This window comes from Sardina pilchardus, chromosome 4 (assembly GCF_963854185.1).
Source record: "Sardina pilchardus chromosome 4, fSarPil1.1, whole genome shotgun sequence".
NCBI classification, from domain to species: domain Eukaryota; kingdom Metazoa; phylum Chordata; class Actinopteri; order Clupeiformes; family Clupeidae; genus Sardina; species Sardina pilchardus.
Genome location: NC_084997.1, coordinates 12,180,943 through 12,206,935, shown reverse-complemented (window position 1 = coordinate 12,206,935; position 25,993 = coordinate 12,180,943). Strand labels below are relative to the sequence as shown.

General features: G+C 46.5%; 1 protein-coding gene across 6 annotated transcripts in view; it reads right to left on the bottom strand.

The window, feature by feature from the left end:
• itprid2 (ITPR interacting domain containing 2) overlaps positions 1-23,558 on the bottom strand; it is a 37,442-nt gene extending 13,884 nt beyond the window's left edge. For 2 of the 6 annotated variants that reach the window (XM_062534184.1, XM_062534187.1), the window contains exons 1-9: positions 23,457-23,539; positions 14,432-14,541; positions 12,070-12,352; positions 10,710-10,749; positions 8,694-8,743; positions 7,912-7,965; positions 3,847-3,889; positions 3,047-3,145; positions 2,189-2,415 (exon numbers count right to left, since the gene is read on the bottom strand). In XM_062534184.1, the coding sequence (XP_062390168.1) occupies positions 2,189-2,415; positions 3,047-3,145; positions 3,847-3,889; positions 7,912-7,965; positions 8,694-8,743; positions 10,710-10,749; positions 12,070-12,274 (718 nt within the window). In that variant the 5' untranslated portion in view covers positions 12,275-12,352; positions 14,432-14,541; positions 23,457-23,539. Of the gene's footprint in view, positions 1-2,188; positions 2,416-3,046; positions 3,146-3,846; positions 3,890-7,911; positions 7,966-8,252; positions 8,427-8,693; positions 8,744-9,099; positions 9,676-10,709; positions 10,750-12,069; positions 12,353-14,431; positions 14,542-23,456 lie in introns of those variants that run through there. The other 4 variants (XM_062534186.1, XM_062534185.1, XM_062534188.1 and 1 more) reach the window with 4 other exon arrangements.
• Between the last annotated feature and the right edge of the window lie 2,435 nt (positions 23,559-25,993).

The following is a 25,993-nucleotide window of genomic DNA, read 5'->3' as shown; positions in this document are numbered from 1 at the left end:
TTTTCCAGATGACACCTCTCACTCTCCCGCTCTCTCTCTCTCTCCGGACGGCACAGTCCGTTCTGCCCTCTCCCTCGGCCGCAGATGTGCGGAGGTCCCGCGTTCCCATTGGTCAAGGACACTGCAAACCGTCTTAACGGATTCCTCCGAGTCGTGTCGGCGCAGAGAGAGAGGCGCCGCTTAAGGCAGCGCTGGGGGAGAGGAAGTATGTGGGGAGATGATTGACAGACAGGGGCCGTAAAAGCTCGACCGCAGGCGTCAGCGCCGGAGAAGAGTTATCTAAGCGCTCGGTGCAGTCCCACTCTCCCCAGCGTACGCAACAGGGCCGGAGCCCCTGAGGCCCATCTGCGCACAGAGCCCGAGCCTCCAGCCCCCCCGGAGGACAACAAGGACCCTGTTCCGGCCTGTTGACACATCCTCTCGTCCCCACGTCGCCTTTCCCTCGCTTTTTCTCCCCCCCCCCTCTCTCTCTCTCTCTCTCTCTCTCTCCCCCTCTTCCTCTCTTCCTCTCTTTTTACTCGTTCTCTCCCTCGCTCCCTCGCTCTTGTTCCTTCCTGTTGCTCTCAGGGTCTGATTTGTGGCACCCTTGCTTTGTCCGCTCCCGGGCACTTTCACAAGAGCTATGCAAATGTAGGGCACTGCTGCGGGCCTGGCACCCCTCTGGCAGCGGCCTGGCTAGAGGCAGAGCCACAGAGGGAAGACGAGAGGAGAATCAGGTCTGCCCCCTTCCTCTCTGCCCGCCGTGCCACACTGTGTACCCAACAGCAGACAAAGGCCCTCTTGTGCTCGCAGGCCTCAAACTGTCTCTCTGTGTCTCTCTCTTTTTCACTCTTTTGAGCTCTCTTTCTCTCTCTTGATCTCTCTCTCTCTCTCTCTCAATCATTCTCTCTCTCTCTCTCTCTCTGAGAGGCTGATGTCCGTACGTGGGTTTTTGAGAGTAGAGTCGGAGGGGGGGGGGGGATGAGTGAGAGAAAGAAACACTGCAGTAATGATGTGGAGAGGAAATGGGGAGGTCACGATCTGCTGGTGACTCATCTCACTGGCCAGACCACAACAATCGCTGTGCAAACGTGCATGCACACACATACACCCCGACACATACACCCACTCACACGCACGCACACACCATATGTGCATATACATACACACAAACATACATACAGTACAAGCGCACACACACACACACACACCATATGTGCATACATATACTGTACACAGACAAACGTACATAAAAGCACACACACACACAAAACCGTTCACACGCCAAAAACCATATGTGCATACATAAACAAACACACAAAAAAATGCATGCAAGCACACACGTCCATACATACATACAAATAATGAAAAACACAAAACTACAGTACACGCACGCACGCACGCACACAAACACACACACACACCAACCACTATAATGCATACAGTATATAGTACACACACACACACACACATACAAGCACACACACACAGACAAACATATACATGCATACATACAAACATACATACACATACACATACAAGTGGTCACATGCACAAACACAAAACCACACACACCCACACACACCATCTGCTTTCGGTCACAAACATATGTCTACATCTAGTCTGCGAATCTCTAGCTGCCCTACTACTACTACTGAGTACTTCGAAATGCAAAACGTTAAACTCCACATGGAAAGCAAATAGCATTCCTTATTGTCCGATCAGATCGATTTCTCTGTCTCTCTGCAGCACTTTCACAATAAGGACCTTGATAAAAAAAGGGCATCCAAAAAAAGGAAGTTCCCTCGTAAAACTCAACATCCCAGAACAAACACAGACGACAACTCTCTTTTCCAGATGACACCTCTGAAGTGAAGACCTTCCGTGATACACTCCCAGACTAGTATTTTAATGCCCACGCTATCTGGATAATGAATGAGGACTGTAAGCAGGAGCACAAGCAAGTTGGAAACACCTTGTGCACTTTTCTTTTCTTCTTCTTCTTCTCTTCTTTTTCTATTTATGTCCTTTTTTATTTATTTACACATTCCACGGCCATGGAAACAGTGGACAAAGCATTTCACTGCATACACTCTGTATACTTCAATGTGACTAAGAAATTTGAATTGAATTAAACTGACACACAAACACAGACACACACACACACACACACACACACACACACACACACACACACACGTGGACCTACTTGTCAGGGCGTAGTTGGGGTTCTCCAGCTCCATGCGCTGCAGCTGGGCGCTCAGGTAGACCTTGATGTCGATGCCGCGGGCGCCCGACGTGCCGCTGAAGAAGCGCGAGGGCACCTTGGAGGAGATGTTGGGCTCCTCGCGGCCGAAGCCCAGGTTGTAGAGGATCTCCTCGGGGTCCTCCTCGTACAGGTCCAGCAGCTCGGACACGCTGAGGGAAGACAGGCCGCTAAGAACCCCCGCACACGCGTTAGAGAGGCGGCCGGCCATGCAGTGCGCTCCACACACACACACACACACACACATGCACATCGCAACTCAGACGACGCACACACTCAGCATGCGAATGAATCATTTACCAGCACAGAAACAAGCGTCGGACGCTAACGATAACAATAATGAACTAATTCTGCTGATAACGCCCCATTAGGCGTTTGACACAGAAACACCGTTCGAAATCACAGACGTCCAGATAAGTGTTCTAGGCCACAGGACCAGAGGTTATATAACACAGAACCGCACTGAGTAAACTCCTGAGTAAACCTCAGAAGCCTCTCACTGTAGGTCTGTGTACGCGTTTTACAGAGACATTTCCGCTGTATCATTCTACAGTACGTCAACCGGCAGAGAAAAGTGTGAAATATTGGGTGGATTACTCCCCTGAGCACGGCCTTAGTCTGCCTGGAACAGTAACGGATGACTAACGCAATAATGACTAAACCAAGGTGAAACATACACACACACACACACACACACACAAGGCAAAGCAGCAGAGAGAGAGAGAGAGGAGAGAGAGAGAAAGAGAAAGAGAGAGAGAGAGAGAGAGGGGTGGTGCTGTTCAGGACTAGACTGTTCTGTACCTGGACACTGTGGTGTTGCTCCTGCCGGAGCCCGTGGAGTTCATGCTCCTGCCTTTCTGCTTGAACTGAGTGCGCTTCTCTCGGGCTGGCACCCCATAGCTGACACACACACACACACACACACACACACACACACACACACACACACACACACACACACACACACACACACACACAGAAGAGGAGGGTCAGTTAGGTGGAGCTCCTTGAGTCACGCCACCATAACAGGTGAGGGCAGACAAACACACACACACACACACACACACACACACAGACATATGTGACCCTGCAAGGCAAAACCAGTGGCTTTGCGCTCAATGCTATATAATATTGAGAAAATCCACGATAAACAAACGTATGGGCTAAGATGTTGAATGTCACGTTTTCGCTTAATTCGACAGTATACAGTCTACAATTTCATATCGTGAACACATTTCACAGAAAAACATACGTTTTGACTTTTAAACCTGGTGAAGATTCAACACATTAGCAGTCATTCCTGTTGTCCACGCCGCTTAAAAAGGGGAATTTCTCCTCTTTTGGCATGTCGTGACGGGAGAGCCATGCCAACTTTGAATGCGGTTATCTTAGCAATAGTTTGTGCTGTACCCTCGAAAAACATATCGTCGGAAAGCTTAGTTTACGGCCATTCATGTGAGCACAGTAACTTAATTTAGTCAATTTGACCAAAGCGACTGATTCCGCTTTGCAGGGTCACAAATACACATAGAAAGACACACAAACACACACACACACGCACACATAGAAACACACATATGCATCTGTGTGGGCTTGCTTACCATGGGACCTCTGCTTTGGTGCCGTTGGGCTGGAGGTGGTTGGCTGTAGTGGAGAAGAGGAGAGGAGAGGAGAGGAGGAGAGAGGAGAGGAGGAGGGCAAGAGCACAGAAATCAGAGTCAGATGGCTGTCAGCACCACCCCACTCTCTCTCTCTCTCTCTCACACACACACACACACACACAGAGACACACACACACACACACACACACACACACACACACACACACACACACACACACACACACACACACACACAACAACCGCATGACACATCCTGCCGCATACCAATTGCTTTCTCTGCTATAAAACACACACAGACACAGACACAAACACACACAAACACACAGACACACACATGGACAAAGAGGGATTTCCAAAGACTTCCAAAGATTTTAGTTTCACAATCCTTTCCCTTGCAGAGGGGTGGGGTGGGAGGGGGGGGGGACACACCTTCCCAGAAACCGAAAGTTTAAAACACGTTTCGCAAACAGATGCCACCGCTCAAACGTCATTGGCCCAGTGGCAGCGAGCAGTGTGTCAGCGCAGCCCCAGGGGCCTGGCTACGCACCACGCTACTGGCTACGCCACACGCTAAGTGCGGGAGCTCTCGTCGTCTGGCTCCAGGCCCTCTCGCTCAGCCGGCCGACCCAACCCGAGCTCAGGCTCTGGTCGCTGGGGGAGAAAAATAGCGCAACGTGCAGCATACAGTACGTCCACATCTTCCACCTCCTCCACAGCCTCCACCCACCAAAGCAGAACAACTCACTCTCACACTCTCTCTTCCCTCACAACACTCACATCCACACACACCCACCCACACACACACTCAAGGAGGACACTAACTAGCTTTAGCGCCGAATTGCCTCTCTGCCCTGGCAGGCCGCGGATCAAAGGCAGCATTTTCCAGCGCATTGGGCTTCATCCTCGCAGGAGTGCTGCAGAAGAGGGATCAGCGCGGCCCGCCATGCTACGCTACAGCACACCGCAGCACACCGCCGCCTACACATAGTAGCTCTTAAGTGGAGCGGAGCCGAGATGTGTAAGGCGGGCCAGCTCGGACACGCCTGTCTGCCTGACACACACACACACACACACACACACACACACACACACACACACACACACACACACACACACTGGGAGGCAGACCTGGCATCTGATGATGGTGGAACAATAGACTCTCCAGTTGCTGCTCTCCCACCTGCTCTGTGTGTGTGTGTGTGTGTGTATGCTGACTGGCTACTGTTCCAGCCTGCAGTAACACTATCATGTCTGTATAAGCGGGACAGTACGTCTACGCACAAGACTTCAAGAACAGTGTGTATGTGTGTGTGTGTGTGTGCATGTATGTGTGTGTGTGTGTGTGTGTGTGTGTGTGTGTGTGTGTGTGTGTGTGTGTGTGTGTGTGAGAGAGAGAGTGTGTTTGAGTGTATGCAGGCATGTTGACTGGTTACTGTTCCTTCCCACTGTAAATGCACCATGCCTCTATGTGCAGTACAGTGTATGCGCTGGACTTCAACAGCAGCACCAGCGCTTGGCCTGCCACTTCAGCTATCTCACCTGCTGTACAGCTACAGTGTTGAGACACCATGTTGAAACACTTGAGTCAACAAGCACTTTTCTGGTGACAAACGGGACACAGTGTAATCATTTCTCCGTTGGTTCAGCGCAGACGGCAGAATGAGGTGAGATATTATTCCTCTCGGCCAGAGAAACCCAAGGCAGGCCTGCGAGCCGCGTGTGTGTGTGTGTGTATGGGTGTGTGTCTGGCTGAGTGGAGTCTTCTCACAGTAAACGCCATCTTTAATTATTTATCCCCTGCTCTCTCGCTCTCTCTCTCTCTCTCTCTCTCTCACACACTAACACACGTCAAGGGGTCAAGAGGAGGGCAAAAGCATGCAAGGGCGAAATGAGAGATATCCTATCTGATCTCTCAGTCCCATGTCCTTTGAACTAAGAATACCAAATATGTCTGGGGGTACGTGAGGGTGTATGAGAAAGAGAGAGAGAGAGAGAGAGAGAGAGAGAGAGAGAGAGAGAGAGAAAATTCCAACAGGATGAAGTGCTCAGACCAGGAGCTCTGTTAATAGGACTGTTAAGGGATTGAGTTCCAAAGCAAAACAAAACACTCCTCCTGCCTCCTCGCCGCTGTTTGACAGCACGCGTCTCTTATCGGCTCAGTGCCTTCCGTGCGCCCGCGCTAAACCGTCAAAACACTCGGGCCAGTCTCAAGGAGCCAGCGCACTGGAGAGTCATTAGGGCTTTATTCAGAGAGCTGGAGGAAGAGGGACAGACACAAAGAGAGGGAGAGAGAGAGAGGGGGAATGAGTGAGAGAAAAGAGCAAGTAAGAGAAGATTTAAGAGAGATGCAGAAAGACAGAGAAAGAATGAATGAGAAAAAAAGAGAGACACAAAGAGAAAGAGAGAGAGAGAGAGAGAAAGAGAGAGGGAGAGAGAGAGGGGGAGGAATGAAATGAGAGAAAAAGAGCAAGTAAGAGGAAGAGGACATAAGAGAGACAGGGAGGAACAGCTAGATTGAGAAATGCGGAGGGAGGCATTACCAGGAAGGAGGATGACAGAGGAAGGGCGAGAGGATGAGGTAAGGCCAGAGAGAGAGGGACGTTTTCACAAACTTCCAAAATAAAACATACCAAATTTGATAAATATTGAAGAGAATGATAAAATGGCCACACTTCTTGGTGAAGGGCCCTCAGCACAATGTCTTAAAATGTCACAATCTGAGGGACATGAGTTAAAGGGATATTCCGCCATTTTTGGAAATACGCTCATTTTCCACCTCCCCTCGAGCAAAACAATCGATATTTACCTTGTTCCCGTTCATCCAGCCATTCTGTGAGTCTGGCGATACAACTTTTAGCTTCAGCTTAGCATAGATCATTGAATCGGATTAGACCATTAGCTTCTCGCCTGCTAGCTTCATGTTTAAAAGTGACTAAGATTTCTGGTAATTTTCCCATTTAAAACGTGTCTCCTCTCAAGTTAGAAAGTGCAAGAAGACCAACTGAAAATGAAACATGGCGTTTTTCTAGGCTGATTTGACATGGAACTACACTCTCATCTGGCGTAATAATCAAGGCAACTTGCAAACTACTGGCACTACTACTGCTTGTTGTCTATGGGGACTATTTTCGCATGCTGCGTACGATATCACTACGCCTATGGTACGTTTGCAAGTTGCCTTGATTATTACGCCAGATGAGAGTGTAGTTCCATGTCAAATCAGCCTAGAAAAACGCCAGGTTTCATTTTCAGTTGGTCTTATGGCACTTTCTAACTTGAAAGGAGACACGTTTTAATTGGGAAAATTACCAGAAATCTTAGTCACTTTTAAACATGAAGCTAGCAGGCGAGAAGCTAATGGTCTAATCCGATTCAATGATCTATGCTAGGCTGAAGCTAAAAGTTGTATCGCCAGACTCACAGAATGGCTGGATGAACGGGAGCAAGGTAAATATCGATTGTTTTGGTCGAGGGGAGGTGGAAAATGAGCGTATTTCCAAAAATGGCGGAATATCCCTTTAACAGATCCTCGTGATAACAGACACGCTTATGCAAACATGTATGCGTGCGCTTATGTGCAAGCTTATGCACGCAAATACACACACACACACACACACACACACACACACACACACACACACACACATATACATGTACACACACACACACACACACACACACAGAAGTACACGCACACACAGACGCACGCATGCACACACACACACTTAATATCTCATTATTTCTACTAATTATTCTGTGCTCAAATGTTTATACCCACACTGTATACACTATTTCTGTTTTCTTTCTTTTGTGATACTACTGTGTTATTTATAACATTGTAACACTAGCTTTGCCAACACTGTACCCAAACAGTCATGCTAAAAAAGCACCTTTGAATTGAATTGAATTGAATTGAGAGAGCGAGGAGGTAAGGACAGAGACAGAGAGAGAGAGAGAGAGAAGAGAAAGCAAGAGAGAGATATAAAGGGACAGAGGGAGAGACAGAGGGAGAGGGGGGTTGGATAGAGAGGGGCCAACACTCACCCTCTGCTCCCAAGGAGAGGTCGTCCTCAAAGCTGCAGCCATTCCTTGGAACTCCTGTGAAACCCAGAGCAGAGCGGTCACTGCTAACCCACGCCACTGACCACAAGCAGCCTGAGCCAGAACAACTAAACCATCAAAAAGAAGGCAAACTGAGAAATGTTTTCGAAACATTCAATTAGAGCGCATACACACACACACACACACACGCACACACACACAAAACACAAACAAACACATAATTATACACACACACATATTGCCCCTGACACCACCGGTAGAGCTAACGCTCGGGGCGAACGCAAAGGCAAACATTCGCCGCCTCGGTTTCCTGCTTCACTTACATTGTGGAATGATCAAACACACGTGCTACCGGATCATATTCCCAGGGTGTCAACACAAAAACATCCTCTTCAGCTCCACGTCCCAAACCTCAGGTCATTTCTGGCGGAGACGGAAGGAGCCGAAAGAGAAACTCCGCCAGAGGATCCCTTGTCCCATTGCTGTGCTGTGCTGTGCTGTGCGAGTGTGAGTGTGAGTGCTATGTGTGTGAGTGAGTTGAGTGGAGTGCACTTGCTGTGTTCACTCCAAAGTTCACGAGGTGTGGTGGGTTGATACAGAGTCACTTGACAGGCAGATCCTACTGTTGAGTAATCCTCCCGGCGTTACGACGTACCCGACAGACGTTGCACCGGTTGTGAAAGCGGGGAGGAACAAGTTCCGACACCATTCGCCAGGACACACACACACACACACACACACAAAGTTTGTTTAGTGTAACTCACCCTTGGTTGGTGTGCCACTCTGCTCATCCAGAGAAGCCCCTAAAGGAGTCCTGCAGACACAATAGAGATACGTCACCTTCCCTCCAGCACATTCAGCCAACACACACACACACACACACACACACACACACGCCAACAGATCTCATACCAAGACAAGCACCATAATTCACTCCTGTCTCATCACACAGCCCACACATTTAACGACACCACACACCCAACAGTTACCATCGGCGCCACTCCATATATAATATCACAACAAGCACTGTCACTTAGACTGACACACACGCACACACACCTTTTACTTGACTCTCCCTTTTAAAAACACACATAGTCCACATTCTATATGATCCTAAACCACCCCACTGTGCAAACACCGTTAACCAGCTGTCCTACATAGCAAACTTACAATCCGCCATGTTCATATTCTCCTGTCACTCTCATGAAGCCAGACCGTAACTCTTCAGCGTCTGGACACGTTGTGTGAAAAAAACAGCAACCCATGCAACAGTCTTTTTGAGGCTAAAAATAACTCGACCGGGCGGAGTGACACGTTACACAGACATTACCCAATCCCAACCATGGAAACACAACTATCGATCGAAACCCCGCCTAAACCAAAACAAAACAAAACAAAGACAAAAACAGAAGGAAAACGACTACAGGGGTGTAAGGAAAGCCTATAGCTCTTTCGCACTCCTCCGACCTGCTTCCAGACTCGAGGTGTAAATGAAGTCTGCTGCCAGCGGAGACTGGCACGGGAACCAACAAACGAGTTTCAGCAGAACTGATTACTTGACACAGCGCTAAGGAGATGGCAAACGGCAGGGCGCAGCGTGAAGGACGGCCAAAAAAACCCGTCCGTTCTCTCCTGCCGAGCGGTTTGTGGCGCAGGTGGGGGATTTTTTGAAAACGCCGAGATATTTGACTAAACAGACAGACCTGGCCCAGTCTGGACGTCCTGGAAGCCAAAGCACCAGAGGACGTGCGAGATCTTGTTTGCTGAAGCTAACTCCTCCTGACCTTCACCCAGATACATTAACCACGCTAAGGAGCCAGCCTGAGCCTCCAAGAGATCCATTAATAATCAGGTGGAAGAGAGAGCTCAGAAGTGCAAGTGTCCAAGAAAAATGTCGAGTGACAGAATCGACTGCTTTCGAGAATGTTTCCCGTTTGACATAAAACATGCGGACATAAGCTGACAGCAAAGAGAGCCAGAAGGTTTGTGGCTGTCGCCAAAAGAAAGCAGAGCTGCAGTCTCCAAGCTACGCCGTTCTGCGGCGGAAAGCATTCATCTATATGGAGAGCGGCCATTCGACTGAGCCAGGAGAGTCACTAAATCACACCTTGTCCCGCCATGAATGGAAAAACAACAACAATGACAACAACAACAACAGCAGCATATCAAGGAGTGGAGCAGGAAGAAGACATACAGGCACCTTTCAGGTTTCAGTGCACACTTGGCCAAGCGCTGAGGAAGACTGAGGAGAATGTGAAGCAGGAAGAGACAGTTCATTGTGGGTTTCTCAAACTTGTTCTACCATATGCCTGTATTCACACGGAAACCAGAAATGTACAGTGCCAGAGGCAAGCTCTGAATGTAAATGAGAGAGCGGGGGAGAGAGAGAGAGAAAGAGGGAGAAATAGGGAGAGAAAGAGAGAAAGAGGGCCAGAAAGGACAGGGGGAGAGAGAGAGGGAGATGAAATGAGAGAGATAGATGTAAAGAAGGCGAGACAGAGAAAGAGAGAGGGAATGAAAGAAAGAAAAAAAGAAAGAAAGAAAGAAAGAAAGAAAGATAGACAACCAGACAAAGAGAGACAGAGAGTGAGAATGAAAGGGAGAGGGATAGAGAGGGGGAGAGAGATAGAGTTCTCCCCGCCAAAGGCTTTAGAGAATCGTTGATGTTCTCACTGTGCACCGAGCCCGTCTGCCTGCTTAGTATGCAAGTGAAACCATCAACACTGTTCTCAACATTTGCATGTGAATGTATGGAGTTGCATAACAGTACACCACCTTACCTGCAGTCTTCCAGCCAGCTTGCTATTTTGTTGTTCCGACCTAGAAAGAAAAAAAAAAAATAGTGAAGGACAAAAATGGAATGTTAAAATGAAATGACCACAACATGGACTATCGCATGATCATGAGCAAGGCAAAGGTCTTTTTATTGGCAATGGTGGTCGTGGTAAGTAAAAGCGTGTGCTACCACTGTGCAATCCGAACTCGTACTCTGGTGAGAAGAAAGCGGCCCGTAAAGGTTGTTTATTGAATCTTAATCATTTTATGGCGGCTTGCGTGGAGCGGTTTCAAGACAGCGGTCGAAAAGCCAAAGCCACTGTAATCTCAAAGCTATTCCCTTCTGCACTTCATCAGTCTGTGCTTACACAGACGAATTTTTGCCGGGGCTCAGCAGAGCCCTGAAAAACGGAGAACCCTCCTGGTGCGTTCTTTTTTCACCTCCTACTTGGTGTGTATGTGTGTGTGTGTGTGTGTGTGTGTGTGTGTGTGTGTGTGTGTGTGTGTGTCAGGTCAAATTCGAGCCCAGTGGTGTAAGCGTAAGAGAGAGCTGCAGGCATATACTGGATCATCTCACCACTTTTAACTCTCTGGAGTTAATTATCCCCACCAATTATCACCACGCATTTTTTTTTTCTCCTTCCTCCCCACTTAACTGCCACCCCCCAAAAGAGAAACCACAGCCCTCCTACCAAGTACAAATTTTACTGCAAGCCTCAGATTTGGGGAAGAGACTGCACTCAGTTTGAGGTTTGCCACACTAAACACCAGGGGAACACATGTCTCCCTTATGCTCATCAGTCATCAGCATGAACGCCTATGAGCACGCACTGTGCCTGCGTAGATCACCGAGCGTTGCCCATACCTCTACAACTCACCTAAACATTCGGGATATACGGCAGCTACCATCTGATGTGTACATTTCATGACAAGCCTTCGAGCGGCTAAAATTCCCGCACCCTTTGGGCACAGGATCAACTCCAGCTTTACAGTAGACAGAGCGGCGTAGTCTGCAAGCACCACTAACGCCAGAGTGATGGTTCTCTGTAGTTCATCACAGCTCAGCCTAGATCTGTGCAGTGTTCTCCTAACCTTCATCAAAGCCAGAGGATGGACACGTTCTATGCGTCGTTCTACAAATATATCTAACTGGATTATGCACTGCGCAGTGTTCTCTAACAAGTCGAGCCAGAGCCTGGACGTATATATTCTGTGCCATGTTCTCCAAATATATCATACTAGATGAAGTGTTACGTGAAAGTGTTACGTAACCAGATTGTAAAACCCTGTAAAGGTGAACAGCCTGGAGGAAGCGACGCTGGTGTTGGTGTTGGTGTTGGTGTTGGTGCGGGCGAGGGGACCTACCTGGCTCCTTGGCTGCGGAGGGCTTCTCCTCCATGGGCTCGGCAGCGGGCACTGGCGGGCTCTCCTCGGAGCCACCGTCGTCCTGGGACTCGGGGGCCTGCCAGGAGTCTCGGCTCTTTGCCCAGGCCCTCCTCTTCGTGGTGGCATCCTTCCATGGGTGCTCATGCTCGCTCGCGGGCTCGCACTGCTCCATGTCAGTCTGCATTCACACACACTCTCTCACGGTCACACACACACACACACACACACAGCGTGTGTGTTACTGCAGTAGGGGGCAAGTCACCTGGGGAGGGAAGAGAGGGATAGGAGTACAGGCTCAGCATCGTATGACAGCACACGCCAGAACATTCCTACACACACACACACACACACACACACGCACACACACACACGCGCACACACACACACGTGCACACACACACACGCGCGCGCGCGCACACACACACATGCGCGCACACACACACACACACACACACACACACACAGAACGATTGATGTATAGTTTACAGAGAGGTGCTCTGTTTCATCACACAGGTATGTAGGGAACCATCGTTGCGAGTTGTGCATCCTATGAAGTGACTCGTAAACGTTGACATATTGTTTATCAAATGTTTATGTGGATAAATTTTACTATGTCATACAACAAACTGTAAATGTTTTCTTTTCTCTTTTTTTTTACAGTGACGGAAGAATTCACTATAAAAACACACGGAGCTACTGTGTTTCTGCTGGCCTGTTTATGGCTGTGTAGCCTACATCCCAGACCCACCAGGCTAATGAATGCTCACAGATGTAAAGTCGCTAATCGGTAGGTTTGGGAAGTTTCCAGGTGGGCAGTTTACGTGTTGAGGCCAGTCTGAATACTATGAGCTTAAAGATATCGTTGCTTCAAGTTTAATTGATGCACCCTTATGGACCTTCAGCAGCCTGGGCTGTGCGGTCATAGCCCCTTAATTAGTGTTTTCCAAATATTAAAACAGAAGCACTCACAAAACCTGTTTGCAACCAAGTCTACATTTGAAGTAATTTAGGGCCGTAAATCAGCAGCCCATCATTAAGTGCCACAGCCCTAGTATGACAAACTCTTGTGTACGCAGGACAGATTATAGTGATGATAATTAATTTCACTGTAAAGTAATAAATTAGATCTCAAAGCCATAGAAAATGAAATGAGATCCAAACATGTGTTTTGGGTCCTCCTCCCACATAAGATTCTTTCACGTTCCGTTTCAGAAAGCAGAAGGGAAGCCTACTCTACACAATGAGAGAAGAGCCAGCGGTGCGTTCAGATGAGGAAAACCAGCAGAACAGGAGAGAAAGCGCACATTTACAGGGCTTGTTATCGTAAGCACGTGGTAGATTTTTCACGCTTGAATTTCCCCTTGGGGATCAATAAAGTATCTATCTATCTATCTAGATGCTCCTGTCTAACTATGGAGAAGAAACGATCTAAAAGTGCACTAAGGATGAGGTGTACGGGCTCATCTTTAACAAGTGCCTGGTGGAGAAGAGGACCGTTGTGAGTAGGTTCACTTACAGTATGTGCTGAACAGATAAACAGAGTGGCCTTACATTGGCTTTGCAAAATGGAAATAGTGAGTCTTCACACCATTATTTCTTTCTCATGAAGTTTGAGCATGAAATAAGTTTCCAGATTTCACTCAGATGTGTAGGTAGCTACGAGGCTTCCAAAGTTCACATTTAAGTACAGACAGAAATGTTGAGGTAGCAACAGGTCGTTACATGCCTCCATTGGCAGCAACAAGGCGATTGTTAATGTAACAGCTTTTATTAGCTAATTATAACATTAGTGTGGTGCAGTGGGAGGATATTACCATCCTGGAAGTATTAACTCCTGTTCTGTATAGACTTGTCCCACCATCCCCCTTACCTGTATGCCATAGAGAGTGTAGTGGGCGATAGGTGATGTATTTATTACAGTACTGTTTACCATATGAACTACGCTACTGTGCCGTATCCAAAGCACAACACGGCAGAAATCACATTGCCAACACACCCCTACACAGACACACAAACCCAACCAAGGGCAAACTGGAAGAACTGAGTTCTCACACACCTGAAAGTACAAACCTTCAGGTGCATGTCAGTAACCAACTGTCACAACAGCATGCACAGTACCATGCATGCATGCAAGTCAAGCAATGAGCACCAAATAAACAAAACAAAACACACACATTAGATAACCTCTTACCTAAGCAAGCCCAATATAAGCACAAGCAGCTGACAACAACCAACAAACAGACCAATTAAAGTTAAGTGCACTAATCACAGAGGGCACGTCGGTGGCAAATCTAATAGAAAGCAATGACCCACAATGACCCAGCGAGAAAATGACCGGTACCTCAGCGCTGGTCCTGCCCACAACACAACAAGGGATCTACAGTGAGAGCGGCGGGAAGCTCGGGAAGCCGGACAGTGTGGCGGGATCCCAGTGTGGGATGGATGGCGGAGCTAGAAGTCAGAAAACAAGTAGAGCAGGAAATGTCTGTTTAGCCGAAAGATTACAAGCTGGTGCACAGTCATTTCCTGTTTTTTGGGCCCCGCGCGCTGACTCTTCTAAAGGGATTCGGACAGGGGGGACGGCGGCGGCGGCCAAGTGGGATGGATTTATCATTCAAGTGAATGATCTCTCAAGGGGCCCGAGGAGAGACTATTATTAGGCCAGGCCTATTTCCAGAGAGCCATTTTCATAAGTAAGCAGGAACTAGGCTTCCAAAAGACTAGTAAATACAAATGAACATCAACAAAGGGAGCGGGGAGGGCCTAGACGTGGCATGAGAACTGAGAGACAGAGAGAAAATAAAGCGAGAGAAATAACAGCTGTCCAACATAAGTGGGCGCAAGCTCGCGTTTGTCCTGAACCAACATCCCGACCGACGTCTGGGTTCTTGGGGGCAGCGAGCGGCTGAGCGGGTGAGTAAGTCAACGCAGGGCTGGATGCCACGCGTTCGCCCAAGCGTGACGCCTACACGCTGCCCTCCCTCCGCGGTTTCACCATGCTCTGCCACACACACACACACACACACATACACACACAAACACGCGACACGGAGAACAGATAGCTCCCACAGACCAGAGGTTACGCAGCGACGCACAGGCCTGCATGCCACGACGAGATCGCGTAGGGACGGCTCTGGCTCATTCTCGGGCTGCGCTGGTGACTCATCAGGAAACCGTCTAATGATTATTCACTCCGTGATCTTTCAATGGAGTCCTCAATGAACATCTCAGTGTTCGCAGGAATTCTGTCCAGAAAGCATACAGAGGCCCAAGGTTTCAGCCATCAGCGATCACGTCACCTTTGATGAAGGTCAGGATTATTAAAACTCAATAACACACACTGATATACACTAACACACACACGTCACTCACACATACTGGTCTTTAGCAATATGCATGGAAACTTTTGACATACAAACAGATGTCTCTGTGGGGGATGCCCAACAAACAAATTAAATAGACATTGCCTTCTGAGAGGCGGAAATTAATTTTCTTTTTTCCATGACACAAAGCGACGCCATGCTAAACATTTACTGACGTTCGCAAAGACAAAGACTGTAAACAAACTCCTCTGTCATTGGCAGACCAGCGACGCAAGCGTGGCTCTGCGGAGGATGACAAGCTGAGGTGGGCCGCCCTTTAAAAAAGGAGTGTTGCTGTTTAGTGTCGTAAACACGGACGAACACCCCCCTCAGTCCTACAGCCCCATATTGGACCTGTGGTGCCCGGCCACCACTGTAAACAGGGCCGTCGCAGAAGAACACAGCCTGCTGCTTTAAATGGACACAGGCTCCGGGGAGATGGATGAAGGGCGGCATTGTTTTAATCTAAATAACTGTCAGGCTGCTCCACGTAGCGCGCGCCTCTCTCCCGCTCCCGCTGCCGCTGCTGCTGCCTCAGCAGGATGAGCAATGTCGCTAGCGCTAGCACCCCTCCTCCCTCCTCCCCGCTTCCCCCTCCCCCCATACTCCCAGCGCACGCAGACGGAGGAAGCCATAGCTCTCCTGCGCTTCAGACGGACGCAGCCAGCAGATGTTCAGGATGCAGAAATCATCATACAGATATCATGTTATTCAACGAAGCCCCCCACAGACAGATATATACACACACACACACATACACACACACATACACTCACTCATCGCTCTCACACACACACACTCTCTCTCACACGCACACACACAAACACACAACCCTAAACCACCATCCCATCCACTCAGAGCTTCCACCTACACCATCCCCCTTGTGGGGCCACAGTGGAGGCAGCCCGTCCAGCTGTTTGCCTCGTGAGGAACACCAGCGCAACATCGCGCAACACTGCACAAAAACATACACACTGGGTACAGGAACCAAAACAGCAGGGTGTCCTTCTAATAGGACAGGCCTTTTTTCTATCAGATCAGAGAGGGAGTAGCGAGGCATTAATCATGCTTCAGCCGACACTGTCATCACTGTCAGCGTGATGGAAATTGGAAAGTGATGAAGGGAGAGTAATATTTGAAGAAAGACAGAAGGTAAGAGAGAGAGAGAGAGAGAAAGAGAGAGAGAGAGAAATAAAGACAGACAGACAGACAGACAGAAAAAAAGAAAGAGAAAGTTTTTCTTTCTGATCACCTGACAGGAGGTGTGTCAAGCAGGTCAGAGGAGTGTTGTGTCCAAAGCATTAGGTGTACCCCTGGAAACTAAAGCCTTGCCTCAAGCGTTGATGTTATTACAGAACAGGAACGACACTGGAAACCAGAGGGGGGCCTTTTTCTCTCTCTTTACCCAGAATAGACTGTAAAAGCTTCGACAAGAATAGAGTGAAAAAAAGAGCTTTGAACACACTGTGACACTGTGCAACACTTCTGTTTTCTTTCCTGGTTTGTCTCTAGTTCACAGGAATGGAAGCAACATTGGCAACAGTGTCCATGACAAACACCTGGATGTCAAAGCTACAGTACAGCAGACAGGAACAGTACAGCGTACCACCCATCCCCCAGCCACTTTGTCCATCTCCAAAAACGGACAGAATAAACATCAGGATGAGTCAAATTAAGCACAGAAATAAAACCTCCCGCAACCCTACAAAACACTTTTCAAAAGAGTAACTATTTTTAGGGCTCTTTAGTGTGCCCCCCACACAAACATAAACTGCCCTTGACATCATGAACCCTTGACCCCTATCTCGAGAACCAGGATGTTCCAGTTCCCACATGTTCAGTGCCAGATGGGGACCAGAATGGAACCGTCAGTTCAGTTGTGACAAAGCCAATGTCCCAACAATCTGCTTCACTGTCAGACATAACATTACTCTCACACCCATGTCTTCCCAGAAATAAATTATTTACAGATGCAGACACCAATGTGGAACTACAAACACTTTCAATTTTGCTCTCAAATTCTGAGTCAGAAAGTGGCTTCAGCAAGCTGATTATTATATAAAACTGATGGTAGTGATTCAGAATTTTGCCCAACGGGATCAACATACTTTTGAACTTAATTTATTAAATATATTTATACAACAGACTGAAATCAATCATATGACACTTCTTAGAAACAACATCAACAACCACCCTTTTCTAATCCACTTCCAATTTACCAGATATCTATGAGATTACCGCAAAAATTAAGAACAGGACTTAAGATCTCCAACTCTCCTTTAGCATGCAACAGGAACCAAACCTGTTACACCTTCTTCCCCATGAGGAAATACAATACTGGGCTCTGTTTAACTGCCCCACTGCACCGCCACTCTGACTGATGGCAGTTGAGTTCCTGGCATCACGAACGGCTGCTACCATCCTGGCCTGTCAGCAGCCATGGGAGTAACACTCCAGCACAAACTAGCTGCTCCATTGTGGCATTGTTTCACAAGGTGAGGTAAGGAGAGGCACAGACAGGGTTAGGCACCAGCAAAAAGGGCAGCTACCTTCCTGTGCCACACCCTTTTGGAGTCCCACAGGGACCAGTCCACGGACCCGAGCGAAAAAAAAGCCCCTTGGAGAGGTGAACTTTCAGACGGCTAACGTTTCATAACAATAACGGAGCTGACGTAATGCTCACTTCAAAGCAACAATGTGGGCTGTTGGACAGCACCACGGAGCTAAGCAACTGAGCCAGGGGAAAGGAGACCTTTGTAATTCCAGCTGGCAAACACAACACCGCTGGTGCCTGTCGTTATCTTCTCAATCATCAGCAATTTAATCAGCATCAGTGCCGCAGCAACATAGCCAGACGCTTCACACCGAGTGCAAATAGACCCAAACAGACGACCATTATCGTAAGGACTTTTAGCACATCCACAAGCTCTTCACAAAGCCAGACAGAGATCTAAGCAGTGCAGTAACAGTACAGTGAGGCTTTCCAGAACTTAAGCCCCTGTCAGACACCCTCAAAAAGAAATTATGAAACGCACAAGGTCCGCATACACACATGGACTGCGAGTGTCAAGACCCAAGAATCAATCGGTGACGTCCCTGAAAAAATCCTTTATTTTGGATATGTGACAGGCTGCTTACAGCATCAGCACTTTTGTTAAAGCTTCTCCGCCTCCTGGCAGCAAGACCGTTTCCGCTCAGGCTTTAAACAGCGTGGCTGTGAACAACTGGGGTTCGTCGATAAATCCAGGGAAGATCAAAATCATCTCTACCTCCCAGACAAAAAACACAGCTATGTGTCTAGGAGTGGACATGTGCCTGTTCTCTTCAGCCATTGTGTTTGAAAGCGCTAGAAGTTAAACTGCTCTCTATTGTCCGAGAGCATCCATAGATTTAAACCAGAGCACATAAAAGTGTCTCTGGTTGCCTAGTCCTCCAGTTGTAACGATGGACGAAAAGACGTGAAGCTCCCATTCCTGAAATTGTGGGGAAAAACAGAGAAAGACTTTAATTGGAAAAAGCCATGGTACCACTGCCAGAGATCACCACAACATATGCTAAAGGAATCTGACAGAGTCCTGTGCCAAATGTAGGGGAACCTCATGAAAGACTATGTCCTTGGACAATAACAGGCCCATATTTTTTCTTCAGTGGAAAAGGGGCTTTTGTTGGACAGCAAGAACACTAAGTATCTTCAAGCCCACACAGAAGGCCAGAGAACACAAACTGTACTCTTTGGTCAAAGCCACAGGCTGATCCTTTACATCCTTCCAGGTTGTTTGCTTTGCTTTTTGGGGGGAGTTTGGGTGGTGGGGGGGGGGGGGGGGGGGGGGGTCGTCTTGCAGCCCCGTGACACATTTTGTATTCAAGACAAAAGCATTGCCGGCCAGAGGAGAAGGACTCCAGCAAAGATGCAATGTGTAAGGGCATTGAAGACAAGGTCAAATGACCCGTTAAAAGACAGTTGCAAGTTTTAAACTAAATACACCGACTAAATCATGAAGCTGACCAGATAATAATACACTCTCAGATATTATGAATAAGAGGTGACTATGTGTGTATAGGTTCAGCATAGGATTCAGAATATACAAAAGCCACTGAAAACTCAGCATAAAACATCTTCAGGTGAAAGGCAAAGCACACCCTTTCATGTCTAAAGAAACATTTAAGCCAAAGAGCAACGACAAAAATAACACACTTGCACAGACTCATTTCCAAGCCTGCTTCTCTTGGCTGATCCAACATGAGGGGTAAAGCATCTCGCCTCCACCCCCTTAATAGACCAGCTGACACCAGGACAGACCTGACATGAACCTGTCGAACCCATGCCAGAGCCTTGCCAAAATTCAACAGTCACCAAAAAAAAAAAAGAAACGGGGGCGAACAAGTCCATTATCACCCCCCTGTCCTAAGGCTGCTTGTTAAGGCACACCACCACCAGCAGCAGCAGCAACAGCAGGGACACGGCATGTACCAGCATTATCATAACACTGTTTAATCATTAGCCCGAACAAGGTCAGTGTTGCCCAGGGTTTCAATTCGAGCAACACGAAATAAACACACAAGGCGCCCAGAGTGAATGTCCAGAGCCTGCCATAAAACTAAAAAAAAGCTAAGCTAAGGCAAATGGTTACCAAGCGCTCCCATGTCATATCCTGTATGAGGCAGAGAAACCCAAATGCATCACAGCACACCATAGAGAGAATAAGGTGGAAGGATAAAGCCCTGCTTATTGATGTTGGATTAGTGGAGTACAGAGCCAAGTGCTTGAGAAAACAAACGTGTGTCAGTGGTGCTGAGCGAGAGGCAGGAAGGTTCTGAAGCTCACTGGAAGGATTCCCAGTGCTGGGCGCTTCACAGAAAATTGGTTGTAAAATGGAACTGTGAGACTGTAGAAACCGCTACGTGTAAGGTGTACAGCCAGCAAAACATGTGTGCAGTCTTATGTTTAAAACATGAAAAAATAATGCATGACATAGATTCTGCTGAGGCTACATTTTGTGGATAAAATGCATGCTGCGTAAGTCAAATGCATATGAGATCCAAACTATCTGATACGTACTCATTACTAAGTTGTTCTGAATAACTTCAGGGCGCGCAGAATCCGTTTCAAACTATGTTACAGAAAAGTCTATACATATAGAAAATGTAAGCATTCCACATAACCTTGCCAACAATGTAAGTCTAGTGAGCTCAGCTGAATCCTAGACAGATGCTAGAGAACATTCTGTGGTTGGAACAGCCACTTTGTGGAAAAGCACACACGCACACACACACACACGCGCGCATACATGCGCGCACACGCACACACACGCACACAAAAGCAGTTAATTTAGCACAATTTCTCATCCTCTCATCCATTACACACACTGCCTGTTTCTGTCCATCTTGTTTGTCCATCCGCATCGGACTCTGGCAATGATGATTTGGGGGGCTGTTTGTGGGACGTCAGCCAAACTCATTTCCTGTCTCTGCAGACTCAATCCCCCCTCATAGCCCGGCATGTACACCCTGTCTTTCAATTCAAAGCGGCTTACTGGCATGGACATCTTGAAGGAGACAGTGTGTTGCTAAAACATGGAACATACAGGAATACTGTATTGGAAACATCAATACAGAAAAACACCAAATCATCTATTATGTGAGTTGTCTGAGTATAAGCACTATTACACTTCAACTTGTGAAGCATTCATCAGTGCGGACTAACTGAGTGTCTGACTGCTGCGTCTGCAAAACTAAAAGATGTCTGGTCATTTATCTATCAAGACATGAGTAGTGTCCTTCTAGAGCCAAGACCAGTCGATTTCCCTTCATTCTGAATAAACTTGACCTGGGGAACTCTGTGATACTATGGCAACACAGACTTCCTCTCTTCCTGTAACAATAATACTGCCCCGAACACCATGTTGTGGACTTGGCGGCTCTGATACGAGGGGGACGTGAAAGAAAAAAAGAACTGAGAGATTACATAAAAGTACCTGACTCAATTCTGCGACTTGAGCTCCAGCCAAAACTAATTTAAAGGCCAATGGAACGCAAAATACACAATCAACAAAGTTACACAAAAAGTGGTTACATTTATAATGATTCAGAAATATGAAATATTTAAAGTATCCATATACACTCCAAAAAAGGGATGGCTGGCCTGCAGAAGAGGCGAGGCCCGACTAACTTTTCCTGGTTCGAAAAGAAAAAAAATACAGAGTCATGATCATAGCTTTCTTGTTTGGCAGGGAAGGCTGTCTCTTTCTCTCTGTCTGTCTCTCTCTGTCTCTCTCTGTCTCTCTCTGTCTCTCTCTGTCTCTCTCTGTCTCTCTCTGTCTCTCTCTGTCTCTCTCTCTCTCTCTCTCTCTCTCTCTCCCTGTATCTCTCTCACTCACTCCCTCCCTCCCTCTCCCTCACATCTTGGCCACAGGGAGTCATGTGAGGGAACATGAATCCACCCATATTGGCTCAGCAAACACCCAAGACGTAAATCAGGCTGCTGAGCTAACACCTGTAGCCTATGCTCTTATCTACAGGCGCACTCACAGACCTCTGTGTTCCACCCTGCGTTTGCTCAGAGTATGGGCTGCCCTACTTTTCAACATCAACCAGCAAGAGTGGAAAATACACCGTGGGGACAGAAAAGGGGAAGGCATCAGAAACAGAGAACTGGGCCCCTGGTATATACACATGTCACTGTCTCTAGAAGTTTAACAGAGACGACGGGGCTTTCTTTAATAGTGTACATGCTGACTGATGTGAGAGGAACACCACTTCAAAATGGTTTACAAAGAATATGCAAAAGAATGCCACAGATTAGGCTATTTCCTCATCAGAAAGGGCCTATTATTAGAACATTCTATTACCGAATGATGACTTGCAGAGTAACAGGAACAAGGACAACAGCTGGCACTAAAGTGGAGGTGTGACTGGCTCTAGAAGGAATTTTATACTGCAGTAACTCATGAGAGGGATCAGTGGGTTTTCATTTCAATGGCATGGTCCCACTGCTGTAATATGCACCTGCTAAACTCACCTAGCATACCAGAGAGAGAGAGAGAGAGAGAGAGAGAGAGAGAGAGAGAGAGAGAGAGAGAGAGGGAGGGAGATAAGGGGAGAGAAATAGAAAGTAAGGTAGCTGGAGAGAGTGAGTGAGCTTGCCAAATATAGAAATCCATATTTATGTATCTGCCTAGGTGTGCACAACATAAAGACGAGCACCTGCTCCAGACGGTTTCTCTAATCATGATTGTTCCATGTTGATCTAAATGATCTAAATGATCTAAATGAGCGAATTGACGGGATGAGCAGAATCCTAAATTTGATCGTAATGGTTCTGCAAGCCAGAGGCTACAGTCTAGCTCGCTGCCTGTGTTCGTAAATCATACTCACCACGGTCTTACGTTGCCTAATCTTTCAAGAATGTGTCTGACATGAACATTGACACTGCGCGTCTTTCCTAAAGCCGTGATATGACGCTCATAATCAGCAAACACACTACCTGTACTACGTAAGCAGCATGCTTCACACAGCCAACACCCTTCATCCACAGGTAAACTTTCACCATCCAGCTACGATTACAAGAAAGAAAAAAACAATAGCCTAACAAATCAAGGAAAAGTTGTTGTTTCCATGTTCACCCCTAGCCTACTTCAGTATCCTACAAAGCACAGAAATGTGATGCGTCATGTAGATGAACGCGGTAATAAAGTTCATAATTTGCACCTTGTCACCGTCGTAATTCTGTTGTAGTACCACATCTCTACAGTCAGGAACGTACACCTTGACAGATGAATGCAAAGGATATGCTAGTAAAAACGACTACGCATTCCACTGAAAACTTTTCTCCATTTACTCTTTTCTTACTCCCAAGTTCAAACTCATTGCCCTCCGCATGCGTCAAAGAAAATCTGAGTGAATCCTAGACTGACGCAGATAAGATCAGATTGTATGCGCGCCTACTCTATTAACGCATCGCAATTTGAATGACACTCACATGAAAGATAATTAACATTTTCTTACCATTGTAACACTACTGTGTGGAGTTCAATTGATCAGATTCGGTGCTGCTCCGTGTCATCTGCCAAACTTCACCGAACTTCATGGAACTGAAAAGCTTCCGCTTCCGGACAAAGTATAAAGTAACATAACAAGGGCGAGTGTGGAAAACAGAGAGGACTCCTCCAAAACTTTGACCGTCCTGAAACCTGCTGGAGAAGAAGATAAGTGCAAGGGGAAACAGGACCAAATGTTGCTTTTCAGCTATAGCCGTCAAAGTAGCCCGTACCCGGTGTCTGGGTATAATTATCGATAGAAAAAATGGATGATTACGAATATCATGAAACAGAACATGTTACAAACCAGAGGTATGTTTTAATAAAACAAAGACAGTAGGCGTGCGTCAAGAACCTCACTTCATCTGAGAGGCCAAAATGCACTAATGTTTCTGACGATCAGATCAGATGGCACATATTTTAAAAGTAGGATCATTTTTGAGCTAACCAGACTATTCCGTAGCCTAACAAACCAAAGCTTATCCCTTTTGTTAGCCTATATAGATAACTTTGAGTAGGTTAGTAAGAATAGATCTACGTATCGTGTGGCGTGCTGTCATTTTGTAGTTTTGAAGTTTAAACTTTAAGGGATGTATACAAGTTGCAGAGATATAATTTAGCCACACGAAGGCGCCATTGTATGCCATATCTGCTCCTGGTCCTCTATTTTGGATAAACATTCGAGGAATAGGCCTACGTCCTCTGCTTGTGTAAGAGTAGCCTAGCCTATTTGAGTTAAAAAAAAAAAAGAAAGAAAGAAAAGTAAACATAATATTTCAAGCAAATGGAATGATCTGATCTGAGGTAAAATCATTATCTTAAATTCTTATATTAATAGCTAAAATGGCTATGGGTCAAAATCGTGATTACAGCATTATTCCAGCATTATTTAAAACAGGGAATGTAATATATACCTCTGAACATCTAATTAAATGGACCTTATCTCTCAACTTCAAGCCAGAAAATGGTCGCAAAACAGATGATTGCGCATTGCAGTCAATGACACCATTCTAACATGTCCCATGAGAGCGCAACACAGGTTGATAAATGGTTCATTATTTTGATGTAAATAAGGAAAGAAAAAGGCTTAAGCAACAGGCAGAGGCATAACATGTGACATTTCCTGACTCACAGGCTGTGTGTAAGATTTTGTTCAGGTAGGCTATAGCTCAGAGAGACAGACAGTCGTTTTCGTTAAACGGGTCCATAAGCCCTACGTCTGAGGATATTAGGTCGAGAGGAAAACTTGCATTGAGATATTATTTGTATGTCTTCCAGGGATGATGTTTTGTACAGCAACCTAGTGGATGGTATTTATTTGTGACATGGGTTACAAACTAGGAAACAATAGTTTGTTTATTTATTCTTATTTATTGCCTATAGGCAAGTGATTGTAAGACAGTGAATATAAGAGCCACGGGGTGGCGCTAAGGCAAACAAAAAAACCAAAGGCCAATTCTCTGTAACTGGATTGCTTGGAGACTTACAGCCCGCTGAAATATTGAAAACTTCATTTCTCGTTTGAGAAGTAGAGTGTCTCACGGCCATTTCACTCAAAACACTACACCTAGCCTACTCTTGTTAGAATAACCTAACGTTGCTTCATCAAATGTGGAGCTATTAACCGTAGGCCTACAACTGTTTATTGGAATTAATTCCCAAAAGACGAAAATCACTGTTTTCACCCCACAGTGTTTGCAATTAAGAGTTGAGTTGAACAGCATCTGAGTTGAATGCATCTGTTTATCTTATTGCGCACAATGTGAAAGGCTTAGGCTATTTCACATGATTTAACTAGATTTCTCAATAATATATATTAAAAAAGAAAAAACTCACAATTTTTAAGCAGTTTCAGTGTCTGTCACAACAATAAAGAGCAAATAATAATTGTAAGGTATATGATTTTTTATTATTATCATTATTATTATTACTACTACTATTTTTATTATTATTATGTAGACCTATTCATTATTTTTATTTTCGAGTTGGGTTTTGGTTTTCCTGCTTGGTACAATCACAACGTGAGCCAGTCCTTATGCTGTGTAGCTTGGACATGTTCATATGCAGCAGGTGGTCTTACCTGTGATACAAATTCGCATTTGCTGGAGGGGCTCCTTTAATACGGACCGTGTATTCCGCTCGGAGCCGCAGATGGGTCTCGAGCCAAAAATTAACGTCTGACTCTGTACCTCTGTCCCTGCGTGATTTATTGCGCCAAAATACCAAAGAACTAATCAGCAGTGTAACTAATTAATACAAATCTGCATTTTTGCATAAGCAATCAGTGCAGAGGGAGCGCAAAGAAATGGGAGGTTGAATTCGTTTAAGAGAGAGGCTCACTAAAGCACACACAGCTTTTAGGTACAGAAAAGCCGTTAAGGGAAAAGTGCTATTTGATGAGGTACAGGAAAGGAAAGGTCATATCATCAATATCTCAATGACACCTACATTTTTTAATTCTTAACCACCGTGAATACCTTGTGTTGTTTATTAACATTAAAACAA